This window comes from Schistocerca gregaria, chromosome 4, assembly GCF_023897955.1.
Source record: "Schistocerca gregaria isolate iqSchGreg1 chromosome 4, iqSchGreg1.2, whole genome shotgun sequence".
In the NCBI taxonomy this organism is placed as follows: domain Eukaryota; kingdom Metazoa; phylum Arthropoda; class Insecta; order Orthoptera; family Acrididae; genus Schistocerca; species Schistocerca gregaria.
In genome coordinates this window covers 522,221,350-522,235,250 of record NC_064923.1, presented here as the reverse complement: position 1 = coordinate 522,235,250, position 13,901 = coordinate 522,221,350, and the positions used below count along the sequence as shown (strand labels likewise).

At 39.6% G+C, this 13,901-nt stretch overlaps 1 protein-coding gene across 1 annotated transcript in view; it reads right to left on the bottom strand.

Moving 5' to 3' along the window:
* LOC126268030 (integrin alpha-4-like) overlaps positions 1–13,901 on the bottom strand; it is a 568,589-nt gene that overhangs the window by 128,106 nt on the left and 426,582 nt on the right. Inside the window, exons 18-19 of the mRNA XM_049973452.1 lie at positions 13,569–13,635; positions 1,653–1,769 (exon numbers count right to left, since the gene is read on the bottom strand). Coding sequence (XP_049829409.1) covers positions 1,653–1,769; positions 13,569–13,635 — 184 coding nt within the window. The remainder of the gene's footprint in view (positions 1–1,652; positions 1,770–13,568; positions 13,636–13,901) is intronic.

Sequence of the window (13,901 nt, the reverse complement as noted above, 5' to 3'; positions counted from 1 at the left end):
CATAATAATTTTTTCTCAGTTTCAGATTTACTCTAAAAAGCAAAAATTTGGAAGAAGAACAATAAAAAATCACAGAAGACTATAGACACCAAAGCCAGTATTCTTACCCAAGAATATGACTGCACAGAAAAAAGGAAAGTAAGAGATAGCTAGCCAATAATTACTAAATAATTACCGCCCAGGCTGTTACCTTCCAGTAAAACTAAATTATATACACAAAATTTACTTAAGCAATCATTTTCCTTTTTCAGCTTGAGTATGAATAAGCTAGAAAAGAAGCTAAAAATTTTATCTGAGGCGTATCGTGGAAGAGAGAAGGGAAAAATGCATTTTCTACATGGTGACACCCATACTCTGGTTGAGGTCTCTCTTGATCTGTGATCTGCTTTCCAACTTTCCACTCCCATAACTTTTTCCACAACTGTCAACCTTGAAAAGTAACCTGTGTTTCAGAGTGATACATTTTGAATTTATTACACTAAAAAGTGATGTTTGGTCTTGGATAAATTTAACTCAGTATAACCTTTCAAATCAAAATTAATAGATAATATCAAAAGAAGTTTCTAACTTCTGAGCATCCTCCTACATAATAGCAGTTGTGAGAGTTGAACACCAGAGTGGAATGTAACAGATCAACTTTGATAGCAAACTGAACAGTTCAGTAGCACATTCTTCAGCTCATTGAGGACTAAGAAACCACCAACATTCAAATTAATAAGATAACTAAAATGTCATTACCAGTAATCACTACCTATAAAATAATACAATATACAAATGAATGTACCTTGTGTATGCATCAAAGCAATAAAGTCGTCGATTGGTATGAACATCTGAAATTGTTATATTCTAGCATATAATGGAATCATGTTACAAGTTGCTCATTTTTTATTATCAGCTAAAATACTTCAGACAAAGCTTAGTTCACAGATATTATTCAGTGTACATCTATTAGTCATCAACATGATCTACATATGTAACTATATTAAATATTTTGTGAATTATTGTAACTCAGATTTTATAAACAAAGTCTAAAACTTACTTTCTGTTTTAAATGTAAGAACTTCCATTGACACTGATAAAAATGTTTGTTTAGTTAAATGTTTAAAACATTATAGAAATGCTGTACCTAATTTATTTATTGAGTAATTAACAAAACTGTAAAAGTCACTATTTGTGTTGCATATCTTAAGCAAATTCCTAGGCTGACATCTTTTTTTGGACTGAGTTTGTATATTGATTGTATGGTAGCATTTCCATCTGGTTGCTAAATTAAATGTAATATTTTTTAATTGTAAGACATGAACTCTCTACTGACAACACATTACCATTGTCATGAAATGTATGTAAGTGATTAAGCTTTTCAGTTTGTGGTTCACTGTTGATCCAACTCATGTGATGTAAATTATTTGTATCATTGTGGAATAAAATGTTGTAACAAGCTTTTCAGTGTACCTCAGACTCATTTCACATTGCACATCATAGGACCTCATTTCCATTTCAAAGTAGATTAATTATTTTATATTCTAAATCTTAATTTCACAGCTATTATCATTAATTGAGATTATCCTTACATGTTTCTATAATATATAACAGCCAAAGTTATTCTTGGATTTATATAGCACAAACATACTGATATTAATGAAGGTACTTACCTCAAACTGTATAATCTTAAGGAACTCCTTCTTTTCACCATTAGGCATCCACAGTAAATATGGTACATTAACAGTGATCCCTGCTTTTCTCACAGGGCTATCACCAACTTTGTATACCTAAATAATGAAGACATTATCTTTGTTCTGAATATTATATTTTTTGTGTATCAAAGACAGTACAAGATGTTGTAAAAACATAACATATGAAGGTAAATATTTACATTTAATTGAGAACTTCATTTTCATTTTTGTGAAATGTTATCATAAGTTTCAATCCCTAATTGAGTCTTATGGTGCATATTCACTTTCTACAGAACATTTCTACATCTACATCTACATCCATACTCCGCAAGCCACTTCTTGACAGTGTGTGGCTGAGGGTACCCTGAGTGCCTCTATCGGTTCTCCCTTCTATTCCAGTCTTGCAATTTCTAGTATTAACATCTTACCAACAGCTCTAAGATTGAACATTAATGTTTATTCACCTCACACACACAGACACACACACACACACACACACACACACACACACACACACACACACACAAACACACACACACACACACACACACACACACACACACACACACACACACACACACACACACAGAAACACAAAATTGTGCGGTATAATATCATCAAATACAACCACTGAAAATGTGTTAGTAAGAGGATTTGTAAAGTAATTAAGACACAATAAAAAGCTTTGTTTGAAAGTCAACATTCAATTTCATATGAAAGCACTAAGCACAAAACCTTAATAATATCACAAGATTAGTATTGATTTAAACTATTATACAAGATAAGAAACTGTTGTAAACAATTTTTAATGTAATTTAATTAATGTAACATTGACAATAACGAAATGCATTGATTATTGTTGTATTATGTGAACTGCTCAACAGTGGCCATATGGTTCAGTCAGTCAGTCTTTCTCAGAGTTCAGTCTTTAAAAAGTAATGTATTTTGTTGATATTAATTAATAGAGTGGAAAATAAACTTCAAAATTGTGTGTTAATTTTTTTCATAAATAAAGTGCTACCTTTTTTTAATTCCTTCATGAAAAATGAACTAGTTAAAAATGCACTGCTCTGAAGCAAGATCATTCATAACCACCTCACACAACAATGTAGGAAATCTAAGGGAAGTATAATTATAATAGAAACAGTTAGAACAATTTGCAATACACTTGGAAAATAAACTAGAAATCAAGCCATAGGATCTGATATTTAACATTAGTTTTAAAGAGTTGTAGTAGAATTGTTATAACATACACTATGTGATCAAAATTATCCGGACACCTGGTTGAAAATGACTTACAGGTTCATGGCACCCTCCATTGGTAACACTGGAATTAGTATGGTGTTTCCCCACATTTAACATTAATGACAGCTTCCACTCTTACAGGCATATGTTTAATCAGGTGCTGGAAGGTTTCTTGGGGAGTGGCAGCCCATCCTTCATGGAAGGCTGCACTGAGGAGAGGTATCAAGTTTGCTGTTGAGGCCTGCCATGAAGTAAGGGTTACAAAACATCCCAAAGGTGTCCTGCAGGATTCACATCAGGACTCTGTGTAGGCCAGTCAATTACAGGGATGTTATTGTTGTGTAACCACTCTGACACAAGCTGTGAATTATGAACAGGTGCTGGATCATGTTCAAAGATGCAATCGCCATCCAAAAACTGTTCTTCAACAGTTGGAAGCAAGAAGGTACTTAAAACATCAGTGTAGGTCTGTGCTGTGATAGTGCCATGCAAAACAACAAGGAGTGCAGGACCCCTACATGAAAAACACGATGACACCATAACACCACCACCTCCAAATTCAAATTTTACTGTTGGCAATACACACACTGGCTGATGATATTTACTGGGCATTTGCCATACCCATACCCTGCCATCGGATTTCCACATTGTTTATCATGATTTGTTACTCAACACAATGTTTTTCCGCTGTTCAATTATCCAATGTTTATTCTCCTTATACCAAGCATTGCGTCATTTTGTATTTACCGGCTTGATGTATGGCTTATGAGCATCTGCTCAGCCATGAAATCCAAGTTTTCTTCCCCCCCACTTCACAGTCATAGTACTTTCAGTTGATCCTGATGCTGTTTGTAATTCCTGTGTGATGTTCTGGATAGATGTCTGCCTATTACACATTACGACTCTCTTCAACTGTCGGTGGTCTCTATCAGTCAACAGATGAGGTCGGCCTGTATGCTTTTATGCTGTATATGTCCCATCACGTTTCCACTTCACTATTGCACTGGGAACAATGGACCTAGGGATTTTTTGGAGTGTGAAAATCTCATGTACAGATGTATGAGACAAGTGCCACCCAATCACTTGACCACATTCGAAGTCTGGGAGTTCTGCAGAGTGCCCCATTTTGCTCTCTCATGATATCTAATGACTACTGAGGTCTCTGATATGGAGTACCTGGCAGTAAGTCACAGCACAATGCACCTAATATGAAAAACATATGTTTTTGGGGGTGTCCGGATACTTTTGATCATTTGGTGTGTACCCACAACCTGGCTACTTGTCATTCGTATGGGTTGAAAAATAAACTGTGAAACATTTGTGTCACCCATGAGATGGTATTTGGATGTAGCCTCATTTCTTAAGTATTGTTTTAATCTTGCACCTTTTTCAAATGAATAAATCAACTGAAAACCAACTATGCAATAGACTTTAATATAATGTTTAAAGATTTATCTATAGGCAATAAACACTGAAGTGCCAAAGAAACTGATATAGGCTTGCTTATTCAAACACAGAGGTATGTAAATAGGCAGAATATGGTGGTGTGGTCAGCAAAGCCTATATAAGACAAAGAGTGTCTGGCGCTGTTGTTAGATTGCTTACTACTGCTAGAGTGGCAGGTTATCAAGATTTAAATGAGATTGAACATGGTGCTACAGTCAGCAACCAAGTGATGGGACACAGCATCTCTGAGGTAGTGATGAAGTGGGGACTTTCCCATATGACCATTTCACAAGTTGTTGTTGTTGTTGTGGTCTTCAGTCCTGAGACTGCTTTGATGCAGCTTTATTATACTGCAAATATAAGGAATCTGGTAAAACATCAAATCCCTGACATTGCTACAGCCGGAAAAAGGCCCTGCAAGAAGGGGACCAGTGATGACTGAAGAGAATTTTTCAATGTGACAGAAGTGCAACCCTTCTGAAAAATTGCTGCAGATTTTGACACTGGGCCATCAACAAGTGTCAGCATGCATACCATTCAATGAAAGATCATCGATATGGGCTTTTGGAGCTGAATCCCTATTTGTGTACCCTTGATGACCGTATGTCACAAAGCTTTATGCCTCGCCTGGGCCCCTCAACAGCAGCATTGGACTGTTGATGACTGAAAACATGTTGCCTGGTTGGATGAGTCTTGTTTCATATTGCATCGAGCGGATGGATGTGCACAGATATGGAGATAACCTCATGAATTCAAGGACCCTGCGTATCACCATGGGATTTTTCAAGCTAGTGGAGGCTCTATAATAGTGTGGATCATGTGCCATTGGATTGATATGGGAACCTGATATGTCTATGTATGACTCTGACAGATGACATATACATAAACATCCTTTCTGATCACATGAATCCCTTCATGTCCTTTGTGGATTTCAATGGACTTGGCCAATTCCAGCAGGACAATGCAACACCCCTCACATGCAGAATTGCTACAGACTAGCTCCAGGAACAATCTTCAGAGTTTAAACACCTCCACTGGTCACGAGACTCCCTAGACATGAACATTATTGAGCATATCTGCAACATGCAGATGGATTTATGGACAGCCCCTAAGGATTCATGGTGTCAATTCCCTCCAGCACTACTTCACACGTTAGCTGAGTACATGCCAAGGTATGCTGTGGCACTTCTGCATGTTTGCAGGGGCCCTAAATGATTTATGTCGGTGTACCACTTTCTTTGGCTCTTCACTGTATGTATATTTTGTTTCCACTTAATGCTTGGGAGGAAGCAGTATAAAGTTGCCTGACAAAGAAAAAAAGACTCTTCTAGAGAAGACCAAGCATTTGAAATGTTGGACCCTATGATTTAGTTACTGTCATTTGAAAAGGTATTCATTCCTAGAAACTGAACATGCTTTAATGTGAAAGAATAGTGCCTTATATAGCAATTCATCTAAATGAGTACACAAGAGCCTTGTTCCATTAACCCATAATGGTGTCTTTGAGTCTTACCTTTAGGACAAAGTTTATGAGTGAAAATTCCATGTATTTCAATAAGTTTAGGTAATGAACTAGGGAATAATCGGGAAACTTCTCTTTACAGACAGTATTAATGTAAGAGTAATATATCAGCCCAGGAATATTATTCATGATTGTTATATAAGACAACACTGTCACTTATGAGAGCAAGGCTAAATCTGTTAAACTGTCGAGTAACAAATTCAATAGTGCCAAATCCATGATGGAATGTAACAGTAATAAGAAAATGATAGTCACTACCCAACATATAGCAGAGATGCTGAGTTGCAAATAAGCACAGCAAAAGACTCACAAAGTGAGCTTTCAGCCCACAAGGATTTCATTGGATATAGAACACACACAGGCACACATTCATGCAAATGCAACTCAAATGCACATGACCCCAGTCTCTGACTGTTGAAGCCACACTGCAAGCAGCTGCACATGTTGCAAGACACAAGCAGCAGTTGGCATAAGGAGGCAGCTCGGGAGGGGAGGGGTGGGGATAGCAGGATATGGAGGAAGGACAGAGAAGTGCTGTTTGTGAGAGTATGCAGGAACAAGGTGGAGAGAGGGGATGGCAGCAGTTAGCAGATTAGACAGAGGGTGGGTGGTTAGAGGAAAATGAGAGATGTAAAATGATTGGGGGTGCATTGGTGGAATAGGGGACTGTCTAGTGCTGAAATTGGAACAGGGAAGAGGTTAGAGGGTAAGGACAAAGACTAATAGTTGAAACCAGGAGGGTTATGGGAAAATAGGATATATTGCAGAGAGATTTCCCAGTTGCACAATTCAGAATAGCTGGTGTTGGTGGGAATAATCTAGGCAGCAGAGGCTTCAAAGTAGCCATTGAAATGATGAACGTTCTTCTCTCATCAAGTACAAGTAGCAGTTAACAAAATTCGATATATTGAAATAACCATTCCAGAAAATGATCATAATGCTGTATGTGACATAGTAATTATGTTCAAATACTAACAAAGAGATAGAGGGGCTGGCCAGTACTTACCTCAGCTCACTACAGCCAATAGATACACAAAAAACAACCGAAAATTTACGTTCCTAGCTTTCGGAATAAATGTTCCTTCATCAGGGAGGAGAGAGGGCAAAGAAAGGGAAGAAGGGAAAGTGGATTTAGTTACTCACAACCCAGGTTATGAAGCAACAGGGAAAGGAAAACAGGGAGGGTAGCAAGGATGGAGGCATGGTTGTCAGAGGGAAGCCAAAGATATTCTATTGTAAGTACTGTGCCAGCTTCAAACCAAAGAGGATGCATACAGAAGTAAAGAGGTATGTAGTATAAAGATGTAGGATGAAAAGATGCATGAATGGCTAAAGAGGAAAGGGAAAGAGGAGAAGACAGAAGAGTAAATGGGAGTGAGGTTGTTTAACGTAGGTTCAGTCCAGGGGGATGGCAGGATGAAAGGATGTGTTGGAGTGCAAGTTCCCATCTCCGCAGTTCCGAGGGACTGGTGTTGGGTGGGAGAAGCCAAATGGCACATATGGTGTAGCAGGTTCCTAGGTCCCTAGAATTATGCTGGAGGGCATGCTCCACTACTGGATATTGAACGTCTCACATGTGGCCCTGCCTTGAATTGTGTATGATTTACCAGTAGCGGGGCTGGAGTAGGTAGTTGTGGGGGGATGCATGGGGCAGGTTTTGCAGCAGGGTCGGTTACAGGGGTAGGAATCACTGGGTAGAGAAGGTAGTCTGGGAATATTGTAGGGTTTAACAAGGATGTTACCGAGGTTAGGGGGCGACGAAAGGCAACTCTGGGTGGTGTGGGGAGAATTTTGTCAAGGGATGATCTCATTTCAGGGGTTGACTTGAGAAAGTAATATCCCTGGCGGAGTAATTTTTTGATGTATTCGAGGCCAGGATAATATTGGGTGACAAGGGGGATGCTTCTGTGTGGTCTGAGGGTAGGAACATTGTTGTTGAACGGGGAGGAACGTATTGCTCGGGAGATGTGTTTGTGGACAAGGTCTGCAGGATAGTTGCGGGAGAGGAAAGCACTGGTCAGGTTATTGGTGTAATTGTTGAGGGATTTGTCACTGGAGCAGATACGTTTTCCACGAATACCTAGGCTGTAGGGAAGGGAGTGTTTGATGTGGAATGGATGGCAGCTATCAAAGTGAAGGTACTGTTGTTTGTTTGTGGGTTTGATATGGACAGAGGTGTGGATGTGAGCTTCAACGAGATGAAGGTCAACATCCAGGAAGGTGGCTTGGGTTTTGGAGAAGGACCAGGTGAAACTCATATTCGAAAAGAAGTTGAGGTTATGGAGGAAATTAAGGAGTGTTTCTTCACCATGAGTCCAGACCACAAAGATGTCATCTATAAACCTATACCAGGCTGGGGAAGCAGCTGTTGGGTCTTCAGGAAAGCCTCCTCCATGCGGCCCATGAAGAGGTTGGCATAGGACGGAGCCATCCCTCTGGACTGAACCTACGTTATACAACCTCACTCCCATTTACTCTTTAGTCTTCTCCTCTTTCCCTTTCCTCTTTAGCCATTCATGCATATTTTCATCCTACATCTTTATACTATATACCTCTTTACTTCTGTATGCATCCTCTTTGGTTTGAAGCTGGCACAGTACTTACAATAGAATATCTTTGGCTTCCCTCTGACAACCACGCCTCCATCCTTGCTACCCTCCCTGTTTTCCTTTCCCTGTTGCTTCATAACCTGGGTTGTGAGTAACTAAATCCACTTTCCCTTCTTCCATTTCTTTGCCCTCTCTCCTCCCTGATGAAGGAACATTTATTCCGAAAGCTAGGAACATAAATTTTCGGTTGTTTTTTGTGTATCTATCGGCTGTACTGAGCTAAGGTAAGTACTGGCCAGCCCCTCTATCTCTTTGTTAGTACTTGTTTCACATCTTTATATGAGATTTTCCATTAATTATTTAGATCACCTATATGGTCCACATTCGTCATTGTTTTGTCCCTTTTGTTAGCTATCACTTACATCTGTCATCTAAACACTTTCTCTTCTTCAGTGTTTTATATATACATAAATAAATATTTTCGTCACCAACTGTGCTAGTTTCATTTGCCTCCTATTATCTTGTTCCGTTTATAGTCCACTTCTCTTTTTCTGTTTATTGATTTATTTATTTAACATTCCATAGTTTTAATGTTCGTTATTCGCTGTTTTCCAGCCAACAATCACTCACTGCCAACTATCTCTTCCACACCTACCAGTATCATCCATTTCCGTCGATTTCGTGTTGCTGGTGATACTTTTGTGCCATTGGCTATCTTTCTCTGCCACAGGAAACATTTTTTGGGACATTTCTGCGTCACCCATGAACATTTTTGCTGCACGCATGAACTTTTTTGCGGCACGTGCAAACTTTTTTGTGGCATGCGCAAGCTTTTTAGCGCACGCGTGATCTTTTTTGCGCACGCGCGATCCTTGTTTTTGCTACTCGCTATCTCTGTTTTTGAGCAACGTATGTTCTTTTCCCCTGACCTGGACATACTTGCTTGGTCTGGTCAACTTTTTCCGTATTTTTCTTATTTAGTGGTCTTCCTTTGGTATTGTACATTACCAACACAATTTCTTTCTTTCTCGTCCTTCCTTCCATGTTTTATTCTGTCTTATGATTACTATTTTAACTTTAGTTATTTAATTTCCCTACCCACCAGTTAACCCACTATGTACCCTAATCCTATACCACATTATTTACATTCATTCCGGAAACATGCATTTACCGTAGCTAAACTGCAATCCCAAATACTTTTCCTCCGTTCCTGCTTAACCTTTGGAATTACCCCTAAAGGACTTACCTTAAAAGTTCCCATCTCTGGGTGCAGTTCCTCCTTCCACCAATCTCTCCTGGACTTCCAGAACCTTCAATCCTTAGCCCTTACCCAACTTGTCCTGAATCTCTACACTACTTCGTGTAACCACCACTCCCAACAGCTCCTATCTCTCTTCCAATTCCTCCACCTCTCAAACCCTTGCTTGGAGAACACACTCAGGAACATCATCCTAGAAGCCAGCTGCAAACTTGAGTCCCATGCCACACACGACCTGAAAAAACTATCCACAGTGCTAGTGCAACACCTAAGAAGTAGGGTCCCTCTCCCTATCCCTCACGAACACGAAGCACAACAGAACCATCAACAAACCCCCCTCATAGCCAACAAACCTAGCCTAGCTACCCTACTCAATCTCCCCATCCCAGCACATACCCCACACTGACCAAATATCAACTATAACCACAGTCAAATGCCACATATCACCAACCTCAATTCAGTTCTAAACCTCTCATCCAGATCCCTCTCTCCTCCAGAGACATCTGTTCCATCAAAAGGCTTAACCTTTAGCCCCACACCTAAATTCAACCACACTGCCCTGGTTAAAGATCTCCTCTCATACACCTGGAACCTCAACTGGAAATATCACTTCTCTACCCAAACACAGCCCCCAAATACTAGACCCAGTGTTGAACCTTGTCTAGAACAGTTCTGACCACCTTCTCAAAGGGATCCTCCTCCCCTCCCCCAAAACCATCCCTTGCAGACATTTCAGGAATTCCTCATATCCAGTGTTGCCTCCCAGTCCTTCTTGAAGAACATCCCGACAACCCCCAACATCACCCCAGCTGAATCCCGTGCCATTAAGGAGCTGAAAACAGACCGCTCTATTGTCATCCTCCCGGCAGATAAAGGCCCCACAACTGTGGTACTTGACAGTGTGGAGTATGTGGCAGAAGGACTGCGTCTACTCTCCGACACCTCAACCTACAAAGCTGTTACCCAGGATCCCATTCCCTCCATCCAGACTGAGCTGCAGAAAATCCTAAAAATCCAAGGTCCCTCACAAGGCCTCACAACGGCTTTCATAGACTTACTCACTCCACGTGAGCCACGACCACTACCTTCTACCTATTACCCAAAATCCACAAAGAGAACTATCCTGGCCATCCCATTGTAGCAGGCTTCAAAGCCCCAAGAGAATGTATCTCAGCTCTGGTAGACCAACACCTCCAACCTATCATCCGCAGACTCCCATCCTACATCAAGGACACAAACGACTTCCTAGAACGCCTCAAATCCATTCCCACTCCTCTCCCATCTGAAACCTTTCTTGTCATCATAGATGCTACATCCCTTTACACAAACATCCCACACACCCATGGTCTCTCTGCCCTTGAGCACTTCCTCTCCCAACAGCCGTATGAAGATCTTCCAAAAACCTCATTCCTTGTCACACTTAGCAACTTCATCCTCACCCATAATTACTTCAGTTTTGAAGGCCAGACCTACAAACAAATCAGGGAACCAGAATGGCTCCATCCTATGCCAACCTCTTCATGGGCCACATGGAGGAGGCTTTCCTGAAGACCCAACAGCTGCTTCCCCTGGCCTGGTATAGGTTTATAGATGACATCTTTGTGGTCTGGACTCATGGTGAAGAAACACTCCTTAATTTTCTCCATAGCCTCAACTCCTTTTCGAATCTAAGTTTCACCTGGTCCTTCTCCAAAACTGGCTGAGCCCATGAACGGACACAGACGAACTGTCCGCATAGGAGACGTCCAATACCCATTAGCGGAGCATGTCCTCCAGCATAATTCTAGGGACCTAGGAACCTGCTACACCGTATGTGCCATTTGGCTTCTCCCACCCAACACCAGTCCCTCGGAACTGCGGAGATGGGAACTTGCACTCCAACACATCCTTTCATCCTGCCATCCCCCTGGACTGAACCTACGTTAAACAACCTCACTCCCATTTACTCTTATGTCTTCTCCTCTTTCCCGTTCCTCTTTAGCCATTCATGCATCTTTTCATCCTACATCTTTATACTATATACCTCTTTACTTCTGTATGCATCCTCTTTAGTTTGAAGCTGGCACACTACTTACAATAGAATATCTTTGGCTTCCCTCTGACAACCGTGCCTCCATCCTTGCTACCCTCCCTGTTTTCCTTTCCCTGTTGCTTCATAACCAGGGTTGTAAGTAACTAAATCCACTTTCCCTTCTTCCATTTCTTTGCCCTCTCTCCTCCCTGATGAAGGAACATTTATTCCGAAAGCTAGGAACGTAAATTTTCAGTTGTTTTTTGTGTATCCATTGACTGTACTGAGCTGAGGTAAGTACTGGCCAGCCCCTCTATCTCTTTGTTAGTATTTGTTTCACATTTTTATATGAGATTTTCCATTAATTAATTAATTATGTTCAAATAAATTTGGTTCTTTGATGTTCAGCACATATAATGATGTTATATGAATGGCAGACTGTTTATCCATGACTGCTGATTTTCCCCATGAAGTAACTTTGCAAAACATCAACTGTGCTGCAAGAAATAAAATACCAGGTTGGATTCCCACAGCAAGCAAAAAAATCTATGCTTGACAAAAGGCAAAGAAAGATTGTGTAAGGAGAAAATGACGATTTATTTGCAGAAACAAAACCCTGTAAACCAAACATGTTGATGCTGATAAGGAGAGAGGATGAAAGTGCAAACATAATGATAAATTTATACCTTGGTAGTAAATGAGGCAGTGAAAATCTGGAAAGAGAGTTCATGAGGCGCTTCGAGTAATGTTTTTATGGGAGCATATATTGTACTTGTGAACACCTTTAAGATAATCTTTTGATTATGGCACTTGCGCCAGAGAAAGATAAGCTTCATACAATAAAAAGTAGTGTCACATTCTTAAGCAATCTGCAACACTTAATGTGTCATATACCTAGCAGCAGCTGCATTTAAATACATTTGTAGCTGTGCAAGAGGTAGTAAGGAATGCTGCAAGACCATCTGCTTGTGTTACCTTCCAGTCATTTCTGACATGCATCCAGAGTCTCAGAAGAGAAATGAGATGCAATAATATTGCAATTAGTGTTGAGTCGCACTAAATATGCTTTTCTAGTTGCAGAAGTTGGGGCTGATAAATTATTCATGGTCTCGAATAACAATATATTTAAAAGGAACATTATTAAACCCAACACAAATACAAAATCTTGGTGAGTAAAAGACAAGTTATTTCCTGGCTAAGTGCATACGTGTTGAGAGTCAGAAAGACAAATAGCCTTCCCAGATGCAGTACATAGATTATTTAGACACTACAATATGATCAAGGAGGAAGTTAATGAACAACAGGAAAATTACTGAATATACGTATGCCATAGTACCAACAGTTGTCAATGGAAAAAACATCAGTTGCCATTTCTGATGGTTGTCAGCATATTCTTTAGAACTGCAGCACACATCTGAAACACGTGTGTCCAGTTAAGGGGACTGGTCCATGAATACCAGGGGAAGTCTTGAAAAAACGGTCAGTTTTCTAAAAGGTGTAACTCAAAGAATGAGGTTTGTAAGCCCCTATAATGCTTACCATCTTTTAAGACATGTTTTGTAAACATTTTTGTATATGAACTACATAATTTTTTTTGCAAGTGAAATAAACCATGCTAAATATTTATATACATCATAGGTATACCTTACTCAAAATACAAACAAAGTAGATGGTTTTTTTTCCCTGTAAGTAAGCCAGCACTCAGTGACAACAAAGTATAGAGTTAAGACACACATTTGTTTGCATGCTGTGCTATCTGTACTGTTTATATTGTATATGTCTTTGGAAGTGACTTGTCCATACCACTGCAGAGAATGATCAAAGGGTGATGAAATATAGTTATTTTCATGATTTTATAAATTACCTGATATGTTTGCTCAAAGACAGCATCAGTTCCACTAGAATATGACACCACCTCTTTGGCAGATTTCCTAGACATGAAGAAAGGGAATATTAAATTAATTTAACAGACAAAAATTGCAAAATATGGCAAAAGTGAATTTAGTAAAACGAAAAATTGGTACTTGTTGGAAGAGTATTTAATATACATTAATATACATATATATGTATATTTATACATATTTATTAATACACATTATTACCAAAACAAGACTAAAAATGCAAAACTTTTTCCCATATACATTGAAAACACAGAGATATTTCCTCTCAAATTACTCTAGCTCTCATTGTCTATGGA